General features: G+C 38.6%; 1 protein-coding gene across 1 annotated transcript in view; it reads left to right on the top strand.

Moving 5' to 3' along the window:
• Positions 1 to 574: 574 nt before the first annotated feature.
• Positions 575 to 20,215, top strand: part of LOC116423528 (serine/threonine-protein kinase STE20-like) — a 31,600-nt gene continuing 11,959 nt past the window's right edge. Inside the window, exon 1 of the mRNA XM_031968384.1 lies at positions 575 to 1,005. Coding sequence (XP_031824244.1) covers positions 1,003 to 1,005 — 3 coding nt within the window. The 5' untranslated portion in view covers positions 575 to 1,002. The remainder of the gene's footprint in view (positions 1,006 to 20,215) is intronic.

Raw genomic sequence — 20,215 nt, forward strand, 5'->3', positions numbered from 1 at the left:
CACGTGGTCCTTTTAATGAAGCAGGTTTTGTCCAGTACCTCATAGTCTCTGAGAATGGTGTCTCCTTGCCGCCCCTGGAAAATAGGGGTAAATAATCACAAGGTTGTTGGGAGGATAAAAACAAGATATATTAGTCAAGTGCTTTGCAAACCCTTCCACGTTATATTATTACAGATGAGGAAACCGCATCCCAGGGGGGATTGCCCAAGTTCACACGAATAGGCAAGGTTTGAACCCAGACCATGTGACTCCTATTGTCCCTGCACTCAGTCTAGCATAGCACTGTTCACTTTGCAGAATTTCCCGTGTAAAGAGCAAATATACCTCTGTTCTAACAGTGAATGCCCTCAGGTTATAAAGGAGGCTGGGGGGAGGAGGACACAGAGCCTCTCCCCCATCTGAAATCTTCTTTCTCCTGACATTGCACCCTCTGACTCAGGCACCATGTAGCAACCGAGATGCCTGCCCCTGGATTCTGGCATAGCCCAAGGGCACAGTGTGATCACTCTGTGCTACCCAGGGACTGCAAGCCTGGGAAGGGCAGGAGCGGGAGGAGAAGGAGGGAGGAGGAGGAGGAAGAAGAGGAGGAGGATTTGATAAGCTGGGCTGACCAATGCCCTACCTCTCTTGCCCCTGAGCTCACTGCCTGTGTCTCTCCCTCCTTCACAAGAGACTCCATCTGGCCAGGGTAGTGAGAGAAGAGTGTCCCAGAAGCCCCTGCTTTGTGCTCAGCTCCAGCGCCTCTGTCCAAGGTCCTCTGGAAGCCCTATCTTTGAGGGAGGAAAAAAGCAAGGAAGGCAGAGTGGGAGGAGCAGAGATGAGTTGGAGAAGGCCTGCCCCCAGGTGTGTACCTGGGCCAGCTCGGTCAGGCAGCTGATACAAAGGGACAGAGAACAGCGGGAAGCACCTGACAAGAGCAGGGGCTAATTAGCCAGGGAGCCACCGACGCCAGAGCTTGTTTCTTCATCAGAAACCCTTTCAGCAGGAAGCAGAGGCATAAAAATGGTAATGAATTATGATTTTTTTTCCTTTCTCATTTTGTGATAACTTGATACTGGGGGGCCGGGGGGGAGATCCTGAGACATTCAGAGCAGAGAGACATAAGAGTCTATTTATTATTACTACCCACAAAAGTTGAAGAGACCCAAGGAGAAGCTGCTGAAAGAAAACTTGGTGTGGTGCAGTAAGGAACTAGCTCCATGAGTAGAGGTGGAATTCTGTCTCTGCTACCTGTGGAAACTTGGGCCAGTCACTTCCAATTCCAATTCTTGGGCTTAATTTCTTCTTCTGTAGAAAAGAGCCAATTTGTTTATACCAAGGATTAAGTATCTTTCTTCCTTGGAAGGGATTCCATGGACCCCCATCCCTAGCTAGATTTCAGGGATCTGTGACCTTGTATAAAGAGAAAAAGAAAACACGCCCAATTTTACTCATCTCAAACTGAAATTCAACCTTTCCTTTGATTATTAATGTAAACAGCAAAAATGATTGTGATAAGGGGTTCATAAGTGACACCAAACTAATTGCCCAAGGGGTACAGGACACAAGGGGCATTAAAAATTGCTGGTCAAGAATAGATGATCTCTAGGGCCCTTTCAGGGTATGAGCTTTTGACTTCTATATCACTTCTACTTGAGTTTTTGTGAGAGAGACAGAGACTGAGACAAAGAGAGAGACAGAAACACAAAGACAAAGAGAGAAACACAGAGACAAAGACAAAAATAGAAAGAGAGAGAGAGAAAGAGACAGAGACAGAGACAAAGACAGAACAGGAACAGAAAAAGACAAAGACAGATGGAAATGGAGAGATAGACAGAGACAGAGATTGAGAGAGACAGAGAAAGAGACAGAGACAGAGGAACAGAGACAGACAGAAAAGGAGAGCAGAGCAGAGAAAGGGGAGAGGAAAGGAAGAAACAGAGTTAGAAAGAAGAGATAGAAGGAGAGGAAGAGAGAGAATATAATTGGGGAGAACATTGAGTATCTTTAATGGATACCAAAAAGATGAGGATGGAGTAATTAGGGAGAAGTTTGACCTTGGTGGGGAGAAGGTTCACCTATACATCACAGATTGACTTAAAGGTCAATTAATCTTTTGAGAGGCAAAGCAAAGTCAAGAGAGAAGAGGCTGCTCAAGCCCCCTTCTCCCCTCAGAGGCAGACCAGGGAAGCAGAGACCAAACAGGATTCTCTCTTCCTCTTTCTTTTCCATTTAATCCTCATGCTGATGAGGCTAGTCTGAGTCTCTCCTCTCCCTTTACCTATTTGTGTGAGTTTCTTCTCACCCTGTGAAGCTGAAACAGATCCCTGTGGGACCTCCCTGTGTAACAGAGTCCCTTGGTAAGCCCTGCAGGATAGGGAAATCACCTGGTGTAGCAGGGTCTCCACAGTAAGGATGCTGGGTAGAGAGTCGGAGAATCGGAGTTTAAATTCTGGCTGGGCGACTCTGGGGAATCACATTCCCTTTCTGTGCCAGTGCAATGGGCCATGAGACTAACAAGTCCCCAGGAGATAGAGATGGGAGATCTCTGCCATTCTCTATGTGGAGGGGGCCCTGAATATAGATTCGGGGGGGTTCTGGGTTCAAATCCTTTCCAAGTTTTTTATTAGTTATGTACTCTCAGGGTAGCAAAGTTTCCTTCCCAAGGCAGGCTCCATTTCAGAGACCTCCCTTGCATCTGCTAGGCACTTGAGATAAGCAGTGGGTCGGGGGGAAGGGGCAAATATTGTAACTTTCCCAAAGTTACGTTTGTGTAGCATTGCTCCAAGATAGCTATGAGAAGAATTCCAGTCAGAAGCTACTAATATCCTTCCATTGTTCTGGGCGGCCTTGATGAAGTGAGGATTCCGAGCCCATGTGTGGGGTGAAGGAAAGGTGAGGGATTTGCTTGAAACTTGGTCTCCTGCTTTGGTTTCAGCTGCCTTGGCCCGAGGCCTCCACAGACAAATAAAAATCTTTATTTCAGTATAAAACGTTTGTCTCAGAATATCCCTCCCAAAGGTGAGTGATCAACTGGTCCTTTCCATCTTTCCTGGGATAGCAAGCACTGGGATCATCTCCCAAACAACCCCAACCACTCCCCTACCCTATTCCCCAACACTCTCCCACCCAACCCTTGTCTCCAAGACACAAACTCCCACTTCTGAGCCATCTCAGTTCAGTTACAACCTAACAACTACTGGTGTGCCCATAGATACAGTTGTATAGACAACTTCAAGAAAATCCCTTCTCCCCTCCACGAATTTACTCACCTTGCATCCCTCAAATCCCCTCCTGGCTATAGAAAACAGACACCCCCCTTAAAGTAGGTTCCACTTTGAAGCAATGATCACCCCCTACTTCTTTGGGGGGCACTTAATAAATGCTTGATTCCTTTCTTGTTTCTACCAAACATGTATTGAAATTCAACAGAATCAAGACCCCGAATTAAATCCTCATAGTCCAGGAGCCTTCTATGATGTCCTCAACCTAAAGATTCCCCCTATTCCTACAGCTCTTATTGTCCCCAACCTAAAGATTCCCCCCACTCTTACAGCTCTTATTGTTTCTCTCTGTTGGGAGTGGTTTATTGCATCCAGATCCCTTGTATCGTATCCATGTGTGTTCATGTCTCATTTTTGAGATCACCTTGGGTAGTGAGAAAGAAGGTACCTGGGAATGACATGAGTGTGGATCCCAGGCCCTACTTATATTAGCAAGTTAGGCCCTATTCTCCGTGGATTTCTTCCCTATAACATTTGTTATTGGAAGTCTATTACAGAAAGAAGTTTTGTTCAGTGTGATTTGGACTAGAGGAAGGATTTCCCAGCTCTGAGATTCTAAGAACATGTCGCCACTAACTTTAAGACTTTGCTAACCAATAAACTAATGAAACCAACTCAACCCTAGCCATGACATTCAACCTTGGAAAGAGATGCTCGAAGGGCAAGAAATTGCCCAGTTATATCTGAACACTGGAGAGGGAGAAGGCTGCAGCTTTTCTTTTCATCCATAATGGATGTCATTCTGTCTTTAAAATCTAATGTTCACATTTATTTTTTAAAATGTTTGTAAGCTTATATTCACTAATACATCTGTGAGGACAGACAACAAGATTAATCAAATTTTCCTACCCAAGAAGGAAAAAAATGATCAAAAGAAAACCATGTGGTGGATTGAGAAGCTTAAAAGGGGGATTTCATCTTTCCTGACTTTGTTATCTTAGAATAGGAAGCCCCCTGTGGTTTCCAGTGGAATCAGATCAGATTAGCTCTAGGGACCGTGCATGTCAATCACTCCAAGATCTTCATTTTTGGAATGATGAAGCTAAGGCACAAAGAAGTGATTTTTTTTTATTATTTAGGGTTTTTTAAAGATTAAAATGCAAGAGGTTAATGAATTAAGAACTGGATCCTAGGACCCCAATATCCCAGTCTAAATGCTGCATTAGCTCCACTTTTATGGACTCCTCTGAATTATGTTTATAAATTCATAAAATAAACTATGGAGGATTGCCAAACAAATCAGTGATATCAGAATAAATATGTAACTTTTCCAAGGTTCATGGATTCCTGGAATATTTATGAACTCCTAATTGAATTCCATTATCCCATTTTACAGTAAAGAAACTCAAGATTAAGAAATAGCTTCTAACTAGACTGTAAGGTCCCAGAAGGCAAAGGGCATGTCTTATAATGTATGGTGACCTTCCCCCCCAGGGGTCTGATGCATTACCAAGTAAACAATACACATATTAGAAGCTGGACCAGCATGGTCCAAGATGTTATGATTTTTACGTTTGTGGTTGAGCTGAAAGGTTCTAGAAATCCCTTCCCAATTTTCAGTTCTATAATTCTGTGGAATCATCTATATATATTTTTGTTGATTTTATTTGGATTTAGTGATTCCAGTCCCCTCTGGACTGGAAAGAGTTAGTTTGATAATCATACCTACAAAACTGTCATTTCTACTCTGCCCTAATTTATCCTGGGACTCAGCAAAAGTTATTGTTCCTTTGGGACATCAATACCTTCTTTGATCCATGAGGAGATCCATTAGAGTAAAATAAATATCCTCATCAGATCTACTATTCAATGATTTTTCCAGTTCACTCACATAATCATTAACAGATCAGAGACATGAGTCCAGGTTGACTGAACCCCTTCAGTCAAGTGCTCAGAACCAGAAACAAGGATGTCTCTGCTCTCAAGGAACCCCTTGACCTTCTTCCTTTCTAGTCTATCAGATCCTGGAGCCCAATTAACTTCTGCCATGCACTGTCTGCTTCTACCAAACGTTTCTGGAGGAAATCATGGAACCATTCTGATTAAGTTCAGTACAAATGGAGGGTATCCAGACTCAATTGACCACCAATGGCCATCATTCTCCTTTTCTTCATCTCTCACTGACGGTCACCCTTTTCACAATGGAGATAGATTTCCAGTCTTCCTTTTCTTCTCAAAATCCTAGTTTCCCTCATTCCTCCATCTCAGTAGTCTTGCCTCCTGCTTCCCTGGGAGATTGAGGACATCCCGTACAAATTTTCTCAAACCAAGTTGGGCAGTGTGGTACAGATGAAAAGGCACTGGATTTGGTGACAGAAAACCCGGGTCAAAGCCTAGTTCTGCTGCTTGCTACCTGTGTGGTCTTGGACAAATTCTAAAACTTCCCTGCTCTAGTTCTCCCACCTGTAAAACTCCAGCAAAATATCAAACTTCTGGAGTTTCAGCCATTCTCTGAGCTCTGAATTTATGATCACCCTCTTAAAGATAGGAACTCTACCTTTGATCTCTTTGGAAGAGGACACCCAATTTCCAGAGATGTCACTTTGCCTGAAACAAATCATTAAAAAGTTACCTAGATCACTAAAAAGTAAAATTATGTGCCCAGGGTCATGCAGGGCACCTAACAGGTGTCATAGTACACAGAGTGCCCAGCCTAGAATCAGGAAAGCTCATCTTCCTCAGTTCAAATTTGACCTCCAACACTTAATAGCTGGGTGATCCTGGACAAGTCACTTAATCCTGTCTACCTCCATTTTCCCATCTGTTAAATGAGCTAGAGAAGAAAATGGCCAGTCATTCCAGGATCATTGACAAGAAAATCCCAAATGGAGTCGCAAAAAATCACAACCAAAAATGACTTAACAACAATAAAGTTGATTAATAAGGGAGTATAGAGAAGGAATAGAAGAGGGTTCAGGACAAAGTCTTGGAGACATCCATGCTTTGGAAGGAGGAGATTGATGCTGTCCAAAGAAAAAATAAAAAACCAGGAAAAGAATCAAGAGACTATCATTTATGCCAAGGAGAGATGATTTTATTATGAACTCACTTAGTGTCAGGTACTGTTCCCAGGGCTGGAATCCGGCAAAAAGACGGTCTTCCTCCCCTCAAGGAGGTCATACTCTAATGGGTGAAGACAACATATAGAAGTGACCTGGAAAGGATGGGAAAAAGTCCAAAGGCAAATCCAGGATATGTAGTGGCAGTGGGAAAAAAGTGAGTGGATGGGGAGAGCTGAGGATGAGAACATGGAGAGCATTAAAGAGGGGGCAAAATCCTTGAGAAGAGGAAAGGAATTGGAACAAAGGCTCTTGGCTCAGGCAGAAGGGCCACCTCTTCGTTAGTGTCTGAAACAAAGGAAGCAGAGCTGTAGAGAGATGGGGAGGTGTTTGGTGAGGTGAGGGAGCTCTTATCCGATGATCCCCAAAAGGAAAAGGACCAGTCATGTGGTGAGAAGCCAAAGAGCCCCTGCCTGAAAGAGCCCCCACCACAGCACATCACAGAAACCTTGATGTACAGGGAACACAAAAATAGCAGGCCAGACTCCTGCAGTGACTGTGAAGAATGATCACCACATAAACAAAATGAGAATGCCGATCCTCGGGAATATGAATGCTAATGAAGCCCGGATTAGGAGATGTTTAAAGAAAATCTTCTAAGTTGCTTTAGGAGCATGTGGAAAGTGATTTGTGCTCATTTAGAGCACTTGAAAGTAGGGTCACTTAGAAATCCTACTAGCTTTCAGCTAAGCCAGATGAAGGAAATTATCTTTCTATACTAGAATTTAAAACAAAGACTGTGCTATAAATAGTTTGATTCTGGTTCTCAGAGCCCAAGGCTGAGCATCTAGAGACCTGGGTTCTAGAGCCAGTTTTTCAATACTGTTGTTATAAATAGTTTGATTCTGGTTCTCAGAGCCCAAGGCTGAGAATCTAGAGACCTGGGTTCTAGGGCCAGTTTTTCAGTCAGCATGCCCTGCAACAACAAAAAAAGTCCTTTCACCTCTGTGGGCCTCATTTTACTCAGTGATATGAGGGGAAACAATATAACAACATGACCACTTCACAGCATATACTTCAACATTTCAACACGAGTGTTTACTAGTATAAGTATTCCATTTCCCATTACACTTTAGTAAATATTCCTTAAAGTTTCCTGTGGCCAAAAGCTTTATCTCCCTGCATTCAATCTGCTGATAAGTTTCTTTGAACTTAGCCAGGCTTGTGTTCTTAGAGCAGACACCTGGCCCAGCACCAGCTCTGTCTCTGAAGCCCTCCCCAATAATACCACCAGCTACGGTCTGTTCCTTTTAAAATAATCTGCAAGAAATCAAGGTCATTGTTGTACCACAACGAGGTATCAGAAGAGGACTTTGATGGAGATTATTTAGCATTTATGATTTTATCAGCTCCCTCGAAGTTCATAAGCACAGAATTATAGAACTGAAAAATGGGAAGGGATTTCTGGAACCTTTCAGCTCAACCACAAACGTAAAAATTATAACATCTTGGACCATGCTGGTCCAGTTTCTAATACGTGTATTGTTTACTTGATAAGCCCTAGAAAGTTGCCTGTGACTCAGTAAAATTAAGAGACTTGTCCAGAGTCCCACAGCTGGAAGTTGGATTGGAAACCTGTCCTTTGGAACTTTGTGCCCAGCATTCAGTCCAATATATTAAAAGAAAATATAAGATCATAAATGTAAAATGCTTTAAAAATTTAAAGTTATATCAAAAATGGAAATCAAAAATGGTGATGGCAATCAGCTAGGCGACCTCAGTTGCCACCAGAGTTTGACCTACTTCACTTGGCAAAAGTTTCATTTTGAGACATAAGTAGTCTTAATAAGGACAACTAGGTGACTTAGTGAATAAAGTGCTGGGCCTGGAGTGAGGAAGACCTGAATTCAAATTCAGCCTCAAACAGTTGCTAGCTATGTGACCCTGGACAAGTCATTTTACCCTGTTTGCCTCAGTTTCCCCTTCTGTAAAATGAGCTGCAGAAGGAAATGGTAAATCTCTCCAGTATCTTGACAAAGAAAATCCCAAATGGGATCATGGCATGTTTGACAAAACTGAAAAATAACTCAAGAACAAGTCTTTAGTAAGCCAGAGCCCTTACCAATGTTTTATGCAAAAAGAACCATAGAACTAATGTGGTCATTGGTAGAACGCACACTGCCTGTAAAGAAGCAGCCTTGAATTTGACTCCTGCTTCCAATGCCTGTTGTCTGTGTCTCTGGGCAAGTCACCTCATCCATCTGACTTCATTTAGCTCTTCTGAATAATGGGAGCAATAATTCTTCCATGATTTACCTGTTTCTCGGGCTTTTTGTCCGGTACAGAATACTGTCAACCTTAAAACATTATGTGAATGTATCCAGAGCCAGTGGAGTACCGTGGGCAAAAAGTAGGAGATTTGGAATCAGAAGTCCTGAGTTCAAATTTTGACTCTAAATGTCTCTTATTCATTACCTTTGTGACCTTAGGCAATTTACTTCTTTTGTGCATGAGGGCAATATTATTTGTTTGTGCCATATTCAATTCATTCATATGAATATTTCATATTCATTCATATTTATTTTCCACCATTAGATCATGAGTTCCTTAAGGGCAAGAATCGTCTTTTGGCTATCTTTGTATCCTTGGCACAGACTTTGTGCTTACTAAATTCTTCTTGGTCAATTAATTAACTAGAATATTCTTTAGAGGCTTTTTGTTGCTCTGATAGTCTCTGATTCATTCATCTTCAAAATGTACTCATTAGTCAATCATGTGATCTTGATAAATCTTTTGGTGCCTCAGTTGTCCTCACCAAAAAATATCAGAATAAAATAGTTAGACTTAGTGGTTTCTCAGGTTCCCTTTGATTGTAGAATCTATGATCTAATGAAAGATCTTAGAATTTTCACAGGTGTAGGCCCTTTGGGTTTTAATTGAGTTAGTAATAGAAGGAGGAGGGAAAACAGTGCTGGTCAGAATAAGAAGTCTAGAATAGACTTGCTCCTCCTCTCTCCTCTTTTACCCTTCCATGTTAGACTCCTATTCTGGAAGTGAAAAGCTTAAGATCCATATTTTGTGGGACAAGCTTTTGGTAATTAAAATATTTATTTAACTCTTCATCACTATGACCAGTGATATTAAATCCCATTAAAGTGGAAGTCAAATTTAACATGGCATCTGCTATTTCCAAAACTCCCCAAAATCCTCTTAAAACACAAAGAATGTAAGGAAAGGAAGAAGAAAGACAGAAAGATAGAAAGAAAAAGGAAGGAAGGAAGGAAGGAAGGAAGGAAGGAAGGAAGAAAGGAAGGAAGGAAAGAAGGAAGGAAGGAAGGAAGGAAGGAAGGAAGGAAGGAAGGAAGGAAGGAAGGAAGGAAGGAAGGAAGGAAGGAAGGAAGAAAGAAAGAAAGAAAGAAAGAAAGAAAGAAAGAAAGAAAGAAAGAAAGAAAGAAAGAAAGAAAGAAAGAAAGAAAGAAAGAAAGAAAGAAAGAAAGAAAGAAAGAAAGAAAGAAAAGGAAAGAAAGAAAAGAAAAGGAGAGAAGAGAAAAGAAAATGGCCTATTCAAAAATTCAATACCTTCCTGTCCAATGTTATTCTACTTTCAAGGACTTTAGCCCTTAGACTAAAGCTTATCCCTGAGATTGATTGGTTGAGTCACTTGCTCTAAGCAGGGTAGGCTGACTTGATTAAGTAAATGAATCAACACCACCCTTAAGTGGATTTGGAGAGTGATCATCTTGTCCTACCTTATCTTCTTATAAATGAGAGAACAAGTTCAGAGAGAAGGGTCTTCCAAGGTTGACAAAGTCAATAAGTGACAAAGCTGGGTCTCAAGCTCTGGTCCTCTCCCTCCAGGGCTGTTTTTATTATATCACTGCCTGCACTTTATTTTTTCCAAAGTATGTTCCCCTCTATTAGAAAGGATGCCCCAAAAATCTTAGTGCAGTTTGAAAGGTTACTAGCTTTAAAACTGCACTAAAACTTTTAAGACACGCTGTAACATGGAGGTATCTTTTAGTTGACCTGTGTCCAAAATTGTATAAGACCCTCAGGGACAGATAAGGACTATCGCTTATTTTTTTCTTTTTGTATCCAGAGCTCTGGGCACAGAGCCTTGCAGATAGTGGTAGCAGTTGCTAATAATTAACATTTATGGAGCATTTTAAGGTTTGCCTGATGTCCTTTGTTTCAATCTCACAGCGGCCATGTGAGGTGGGAATTACAGGGATTATTAACCCCAATTTATGGTGAAAGAAACTGAGGCTCAATAAAGCTAAGGAATTGGCCCATTCTGCTATGCCTGGGGCAAGATTTCAATGTGGGTTTCCTTGACTACCAATCCAGGCCTCTAGGTACCAATATATCAATTTCACCCTTCATCCACCATGTTCATTAGTTCAGACCTGTAATTTCATCAATGTGGGGGTTTCTTGGGGTAGAAACTGTTTTCATCGATGCAGATTGGAGATTTATTTGGAAAAAAGAGACTTCAACATTTATCCAAAGCACTGTGAGATTAAGTGACTTGTTTACATGGTTACACAGCTGCTACACAGGAGAGATAAAGCTCAAATGCAGGCCTCCTGGTCTCCAAGACAGTGCTGGCCCCAAAACCCATCCTGCCTCCAACTTCACATCCATTGAGGGAGTAAGAGTAAGAACACTATGGGGTACATTTCATAAAGGGCTGGATATGGAAGCAAGAAAAGTTGGATCTAAATTTCACCTTTAAGACTGATTAGTTTTGTGACCATAAGCAAGACAAATAGTCTTGAGTCACAGATTTCTCATCTAATAATACCAGCAGGTAATGAGATTCACATGGTAGAATCTATGCAAAATGTTTTCTGAATTTTAGAGAACTACTGTAATTGTTTCATCCTGGTGTTGGATTTACTCAATGGAGGGAACTTTAGATGAGGAAAATCCCTCTTACCAATGGAAATCATGATTTATTAAGTCAGTCCTTCAACAAGTATGTATTAAAATATGCTATTATTAGATATTGTATTAAGTATGTTGGGGATAAAAAAGGAAAAAAAAAAACAGCCCCTTGTCTCAAGGAGCTCACATTAGAAAGAAAGAGTCAATGAGAAATTAACTAAATACACTCCAAACAAACAGATATAACTAGCTGTCTGTAGATACCTACCTCACTATAGATCTATGTATATCTCTCTATATCTACATTTAGATATTTAGGTCTACATGTAGATATATAAATATATAAATTTAGGTCTACATATAGGTATATAAAATAGAGAGAAAGATAGACAGAAAAGAGAAAGAAAGAAAAAGAAAGAAAGAAAGAAAGAAAGAAAGAAAGAAAGAAAGAAAGAAAGAAAGAAAGAAAGAAAGATGAAGAGAAAAGAAAGATAGAAACAGAGACAGAGAGATAGAGAGAAAAGAGAGACAAAGAGAGACAGTGTCTCTATCTCCTATTCTCTATTGCTTCCTAACATTAACAATGATGATGATAATATTAATGATATATAATAATTGTTGAACTGAACTTGATACATTTTTTTCCAAACATGTGCTATTTTTAAATAGGGTGAGGGAATTCAGCACTAAGGGGATATAAAGGAAGATGCAGGGCGGGCGTAAGGAGGTGAAGTCCAAGTCTGACTGATCACCTGTGATTTTGCGCCTGTATTTGTGGTGTCCAATATAACATACACATATTGGCATTTCCTCTTGTCAGCTGGAGGAAGAAGCAAAAAACCCTGTTACTGTTTTATTAAACCATTTGCCACGGTCTCCTGCTCCTTCCTTACCCTCTACTTTTGTCAACATCATTGACAACATTATGTTTGTGCCAGTGAGCTAAATGATAGCGCCTGCCCGTCTCCCCTGAGGCCCACTGGGAGCCAAGTACATCTGCTTCCTTTTGTCATCCTTTTCAATGAACTATCACAAGAGGGAGGCTTTGGGCTCCCCCGGTATTTTCCAAGGTTGGCTGCCAGTGAGAGGAAGTCAAGAGGGGGGAGGAAAGGGGATATAATAGCTGGGAGCTGGGAGGTTGGGGGGAAAGCAATATGAAAAAGAGAAGGCAAGGAGATGGTTGGAAAGAATTGAAGCAACAAGGTAGAGAACAGAGACAGTGCCCCAAGAAGCTAGGAAAATAGTTCCTGTAATTCAGGATGAAGAAAGACAGAGACAGAGAGAGACACAGACAAAGACACAGACACAAACAGATAGACAGAGACTGAGAGAGACAGAGATAGACAGAGATAGAGAAAAACAGAGACAGAGAGAGATAGAAAAACAGAAATAGAGAGAAACAGACAGAGACACAGAGAGACAGTCACAGACAGAGACAAAGAGTGAAAGACAGAGATAGACAGAGACAGACACAGACACAGATAGAGACTCAGAGAGACAGAGATAGAGAGAAACAGAGACAAAGACACAGAGAGACAGTCACAGACAGAGACAGAAACAGAGATAAAGGCACAAACACATACAAACAGAGACTCAGAGAGACAGAGATAGAGAAATAGAGATAGGGAGAGAACAGAGACAAAGACATAGAGAGACAGTCAGAGACAGAGATAGAGATGGAGAGACACAGAGAGATACAAAGACAACACAGAAATGCAAAGAGGAAAAAAAGAGAACGATAGAGACACAAAGACACAGAGACAGAGACAGAAAAAAAAACATACACACAGGCCATCTTTGAAGTGTATCTACTATTGGCCACAAACCTGCTTTAAGCTAGAATAGATGAAGAAAATGGTTTTAGGATCATGAGACTTTGAATAGGAAATGACCTTGGAGATCATCATAGGCTGGTTAAACTTTCAGGGATGGGGGAAGGCACTGACTTCTGGAATGGGTTTTCAAAACATGTGTACTTAACATGTCTGGTTCATTGTAAGTACTCAATAAGTATTTCTACATAACTATCTTCTTTCGAGCCATCCATCTATAATCCATTTATTACTTGTATGTATTTATTCAATTATTCATCTATCATGTATCTATTATCTTCCTGACTACATATTTTTCTATCCATCTCTCCATCCTTACTCTGAATTTTACTTAGGTCTAATAAGTGTCTAGCATGAATGACATAGAGATAGAATGCTGAAAAAAACCACTAGATTTGCAGTTGGGGGTCTTGGATTCAAATTCTGTTATTTTCTATGTGTGTGACCATGGGAAAGTTATTTAATATCTCTGGGGGGAATGATGTTTGGGTCAGATGATCTCAAAGATTCTTTCCAGCTGTCAATCTATTAGTCTATGATTTTATGGCCTGACAGTGACTTTTGTTCTTGTTTTCAAATGTATTTAAATGCTGTTCTGATTAATCAAATACAAGGGTTATCCTAGAAGATTGTAAATGAAGGATAACTTTTGGTACTTGATACATTAAAAACATTACTGAATTCCTAAGAGGTCTTTGACATCATGTGGTTACTGTAGCTACACCCTGTAACATCCCAGCCCTGGTTGTTCTTGGAGAAGAGACAGTAAGCAAAGAACCAAAGAGAAAATAGTAGATTGATTGAACCTAGAGATTGTTCTCCTAGCTATAGAAATCAGAAGTCAGATTGGAGAGGGCAATAAATGAGATGAGAGAGACAGAGACAGAGACAGAGACAGAGACAGAGAGACAGAGACAGAGACACAGAGACAGAGAGAGAGACCGAGGCAGAGACAGAGACAGAGAGAGACAGAGAGGCAGAGAGAGACAGAGACAGAGACAGAGAGACAGAGAGAGACAGAAAGACAGAGAGAGATAGAGAGAGATAGAGAGAGAGAGAGAGAGAGAGAGAGAGAGAGAGAATGAGTTACATACAAAACAGAGCAAACAAAAGAACAACCTTGAGAATATGGCCTGAGCAGCTGTGGTAAGCAGAAAGTGGTGTTTGGTTTGATTCTTGCAGAGGTAACAAAGGAGAGCATCTCTTCCTTATAGGAAGGTTATTTACTACTGTTTGGAAGGAGCTAGTAAGGCCACATGGACTGGATTGTAGAGAATGGAAAGGGAGTACTGACTAGCAAAGGTAGAAAAGTGTGAAGGAACCACACTGTAGTATAAGTAGCAGAAGACTTTATATTGATTCACTGACATTTAGTGAGTATGGGAGGGATATGGTCAAATGGCTTTAGGAAAATCTCTTTGGCAGCTATGTGGAAAACTAGTCAGAATGGGGAGAAACAAGAGGTATACATTATTTAAAACAGTTAAAGGAAAATTTCAGTGTTCCCATTGAGAAGTGATCAGGTAACCATTTATGTGAATTCAAACAAGAGGATGGATGCAGGAGATGATGTGGAGGTATAAATGACAAGATTAAATAAATGCTTAGGTATCTGAGGCAAACAAAAGTGAAAAATCAAGTGTGGAAAGATAAGGTCAAAAAGAGTGATATTATAAGCAAATTAGAAGAATAAAGATTAGTTTACCCATCAGATCTATGGAGAAGGAAGGAATTTACATCCAAAGAAGAACTGGAGTTCATTATTTTTTTTATTAAAGATTTTTATTTTTTAAAAAATACGTATGGACAATTTTTCAATATTAATTCTTGCAAAACGTTATCTTCCAATTTCCTCCCCTTCCCCTCAGCCTCTCCCCCAGATGGCAAGTATTCCAATATATGTTAAACATGGTAAAATATATATGTTAAATACAATATATGCATACATATTTATACAATTATCTTGTACAAAAAAAATCAGATCAAAAAGGAAAAAATTAGAAAGAAAATAAATTGCAAGGAAACATCAACAAAAAGAGTGAAAATGCTATGTTGAGCCACACTCAGCTCCCATAGTCATCTCTCTAGGTGCAGATGGCTCTCATCATCACAAGATCATTGGAAGTGGCCTGAATCATCTCATTATTGTAAAGAGCCTCGTCCATCACAATTGATCATCGTATAATATTCTTGTTGCCGTGTACAATGTTCTCCTGGTTAAGCTCACTTCACTTAGCATTAGTTCACATAAGTCTCTCCAGGCCTCTCTGAAATCATCTTGCTGGTTGTTTCTTACAGAACAATAATTCTCCATAACATCCACACACCATAACTTATCCTTCAATTGATGGGCATCCACTCAGTTTCCAGTTTCTAGCCACTACAAAAAGGGCTGCCACAAACATTTTTGCACATGGGGGTCCCTTTCCCTCCTTTAAGATCTCTTTGGGATATAGGCCCAGAAGAAACACTGCTGGATCAAATAGTATGCACATTTTGATAGCCATTTGAGCATACTTCCAAATTGTTCTCCAGAATGGATGGATCATTTCACAACTCCATCAACAATGTATTAGTGCTCCAGTTTTCCCACAGCCCCTCCAACATTTGTCATTATCTTTGTCTGTCATCTTCACCAAACTGAGAGGTGTGTAGTGGTACTTCAGAGTTCTCTTAATTTGCATTTCTCTGATCAACAGTGATTTAGAGCACCTTTTCATATGACTAGAAATGGTTTTAATTTCTTCATCTGAAAATTGTTCATATCCTTTAACATTTATCAATTGGAGAATGGCTTGAATTCTTATACATTTGAGTCAATTCTCTATATATTTTAGAAATGAAGCCTTTATCAGAATCTTTGAATATAAAAGTTTTCCCAGTTTATTGCTTCCCTGCTAATCTTGTCTGCTTTAGTTTTGTTTGTACAAAAACTTTTAAACTTAATATAATCAAAATTATCTATTTGGTGTTCAAAATTGAGTTCCAGTTCTTCTTTGGTCACAAATTTCTTCCTTCTCCACAGATGTGAGAGGTAAACTATCCTTTGTTCTTCTAATCTGCTTATACTATCATTCTTTATGTCTAAATCATGAACTCATTTCTACCCTATCTTGGTATATGGTATTAAGTATGGATCAATGCTTAATTTCTCCTATACTAGTTTACAATTTTCCCTGCAGTTTTTGGTCAAATAGTGAGTTCTTATCCCAAAAGCTGGGAACTTTGGGTTTGTTAAACACAAGATTACTATAGTCATTGACTATGTTGTTCTGTGACCCTAGCCTATTCCACTGATCCACTACTCTATTTCTCAGCCAGTACCAAATAGTTCTGATGACCACGGCTTTATAATACAGTTTTAGGTTTAGCACAGCTAGGCCATCTTCATTTGTATTTTTTTCATTAATTCTCTTGAAATTCTTGACCTTTTGTTCAAGATGAATTTTGTTATTTTTTTCTAAGTCAGTAAAATAGTTTCTTGGGAGTTTTATTGGTATGGCACTGAATTAGTAGATTAACTTAGCTAGTATTGCCATTTTTGTTTTATTAGTTTGGCCTACCCATGAGCACTTGATATTTTTCCAGCTGATTAGATCTGACCTTATTTGTGTGGAAAGTGTTTTGTAGTTGTATTCATATACTATTGACTTTGCTTTGGCAGATAGACTGCCAAATATTTTATATTATTGACAATTATTTAAAATGGAATTTCTCTTTGTATCTCTTACTGTGGGACTTTGTTGGTAATATACAATAATGCTGATGATTTATGTAGATTTATTTTGTATCCTGAAACTTTGCTCAAGTTGTGAATTGTTTCTAGTAATTTTTTAGTTGATTCTCTAGAGTTCTCTAAGTATACCATCATATCATCTGCAGAGAGTAGTAATTTGGTTTCCTCATTGCCTACTCTAATTTCTTTAATCTCTTTTTCATCTCTTATTGCCAAAGATAACATTTCTAATACAATATTGAATAGTAATGTTGATATTGAGCAACCTTGTTTCACCCTGTTATAATTGGGAATGGTTCTACTTTGTCATCATTACATATAATGTTTGCTGATGGTTTTAAATAGATGTTACTGATAGTTTTAAGGAAAACTTCATTTATTCCTATATTCTCTAGTGTTTTTTTTTTTAACAGAAATGGGTGTTGGATTTCATGCTTTTTCTGCATCTATTGAGATAATCATATGATTTTTGTTAGTCTGGTTATTTATATCATCAATTATGCTAATAGATTTCCTAATATTGAACCAGCCCTGCATTCCTGATATAAATCTTACTTGATCATGGTGTATTATAATGAGGATGACTTTCTGTAATCTCTTTGCTAATATTTTATTTAAGATTTTTGTATCAATATCATTAAGGAAATTGTTCTATAATTTTCAATCTCTATTTTCGTGCTACCATGCTACCATTAGGTATCAGCACCATATCTGCATCATAAAAGGAATTTGGTGGGACTCCTTTCTCTAATTTTTCAAAATAATTTGCATAGTATTGGAATTAATTGTTCTTTAGATGTTTGGTAGAATTCACATGTAAATCCATCTAGCCCTTGAGTTTTTTCTTAGGGAGTTGATTAATTGCTTGTTCTATTCCTTTTTCTAAAATGGGACTATTTAAGTAATTTCCTCTCTATTAATTTGGGAAATCTATATTTTTGTAGGTAATCCTCCTTTTCACTTAGATTATCAAATTTATCGACATATATTTCCTCTTCATTGGTGGAAAATTCTCCCTTTTCATTTTTGAGACTAACAATTTTGATTTTCTTCTTTCTTTTCCTAATCAAATTAACTAAAAATTTATCTATGTTGTTGGGTTTTGTTTTGTTTTTCAGAAAACCAATTCTTAGTTTTATTTATTAATTCAATAGTTTTCTTATTTTCAATTTTATTAATCTCCTTTTTTTTATTTTCAGAATTTCAGAGTTGATATTTAATTAGGGGGTTAATTTGTTCTTTTTCTAGCTTTTTTAGTTGCAAGCCCAATCCATTGATCTTCTTTTTCTCTATTTTATGCAAGTAAGAATCTAGAGATATAAAATTTCCTCTAATAACCACTTTAGCTGCATCCCACAAATTTTGGTATGTTGTCTCATTATTGTCATTCTCTTAGATGAAATTCTTGTGTCTATGATTTATTGTTTTACCCACTCATTTTTTAGGATGAGATTATTTAGTTTCCAATTAATTTTTGTTCTCTTTTCCCCTAGCCTTTCATTGCATGTAATTTTTATTGCATCATGATCTGAAAAAAATGTATTTACAATTTTTGCCTTTCTGCATTTGATTTTGAGGTTTTTACACCCTAATACATGGTCAATTTTTGTATAAATTTCATATGCTGCCAAGAAAAAGGTATATTCCTTTCTGTCTCCATTTAATTTTCTTCAAAGGTCTATCATTCTTAACTTTTCTAGGATTCTATTTACCTCCTTAACTTCCTTATTATTTATTTTGTGGTTTGATTTATCTAGTTCTGAGAGAGTAGGTATAGTTTTGCTATCTAATTTTTCTTGCAGCCCTCAAGGAATTTGGATGCTATGTGTTTTTTAAGCATTTTTTTAGTATTGATATTACTTCATTATCTATGATACATTTAAGTAGGATGTAGTTTCCTTCCATATCTCTTAATTAGATCTATTTTTGCTTCTGCAAATAATAGATTCTGCTCCAGCCTTTTACCTTTACTCTGTATGTATCACTCTGCTTTACCTTTATTCTGTATGTATCACTCTGCTTCTTGTAAACAACAAATTGTAAGAGTCTGGCTTTTAATCCAGTCTGCTATCCTCTTCTGTTTTATGGGAGAGTTCATCCCATTCACATTAACAGATAAAATTATTAACTCTCTATTTCCTACCATCTTGTTCACCCCTAGTTATATTTTTCTCTTCCCTTTCTCCCTCTCCCTCCTCCCCAGTATTTTGTTACTGACCACCCCCTTCCTCAAACAGCCTTTCCCTTTTGTAGATGCTCTCCCTTTCTTATATCTTCCCCCTTCTACTTCTGTTCTTTCTTCTATTAGCCTCCCCCCCTTTTTTTCCTTCCCCCTTCCCCTCCTACTTCCCTATCGACTGAAACAAACTTCTCTATGAAGCTAAATGTGTCTGATATTCTCTCTTTGAGCCAAATCTGATGAGGATAAGATTTGCACAATGTTCATCACCCTCTTCTTACCCCCAATTGCAATAAGTCTTTTTTTGCCTCTTCATGAGGTGTAATTTTAACTCCATTTTCCTCTTTTTTCCAGTAGAACCACCTTTCCTCCTCTAGTTTCTTTTTATATCATCACAATACAATTAAGTTTTATCTGTACCCTCTAAGTATATCCATAACAGAGATACTGATCTTAAAAGTTAAACATAACATCTTCCCATATAGGGATATAAGCTTTTTAACTTTTAAAGGAAAGTTATTTTTCCTTTCATTTTTACCTTTTTATGCTTCTCTTGAGTTCTGTATTAGAAGATAAAATTTTCCATCAGAAATAGATGAAATTCACTTACTTCATTGAATGTCCATCTTTTTCTTTCTTTCTTTCTTCTTCTTTTTTTTTTCCTGAGGCAATTGGGGTTAAGTGGTCACACAGCTAGGATGTGTTAAGTGTTTGAGGCCAGATTTGAACTCAGGTCTTCCTGACTTCAGGGCTGGTGCTCTATCCACTGCACCACCTAGCTCCCCCTAATATCCATCTTTTTCCTTGAAAGATGATGCTCAGTTTTGCTGGATAGTTGATTCTTGGCTGCAGTCTAAGTTCCTTTGCTTTCCAGAATATCAGATTCCATGCTATTCAATCCTTTAAAGTGGAAGCTGCTAAGTCCTGGATAATCCTGATTGTGGCTTCTAAATATTTGAATTATTTCCTTTGGACTGTTTGTAATATTTTATCCTTGATTTGGTAAATCTGAAATTTAGATGTTTCTTGGAGTTTTCATTTTGGAGTCTTTTTAGGGGGTAATTGGTAAATTCTTTCAAAGATTATTTTACCTTCTGGTTCTAGAACATCCAGACAGTTTTTCTTGATGATTTCTTGAAAGATAATGTCTAGGTTTTTTTTTCATCATGGTTTTCAGGAAGCCCAATAATTCTTAGATTGTCTCTCCTAGATTTATTTTCCAGGTCAGTTGTTTTTCCAATGAGATATTTTACATTTTCTTCTCTTTTTCCATTTTTTTTTTTGTTTTGTTTGACTGATTCTTAAAGTCTCATTGAGCC

The sequence above is a fragment of the Sarcophilus harrisii genome, chromosome 4 (assembly GCF_902635505.1).
Source record: "Sarcophilus harrisii chromosome 4, mSarHar1.11, whole genome shotgun sequence".
NCBI lineage: Eukaryota > Metazoa > Chordata > Mammalia > Dasyuromorphia > Dasyuridae > Sarcophilus > Sarcophilus harrisii.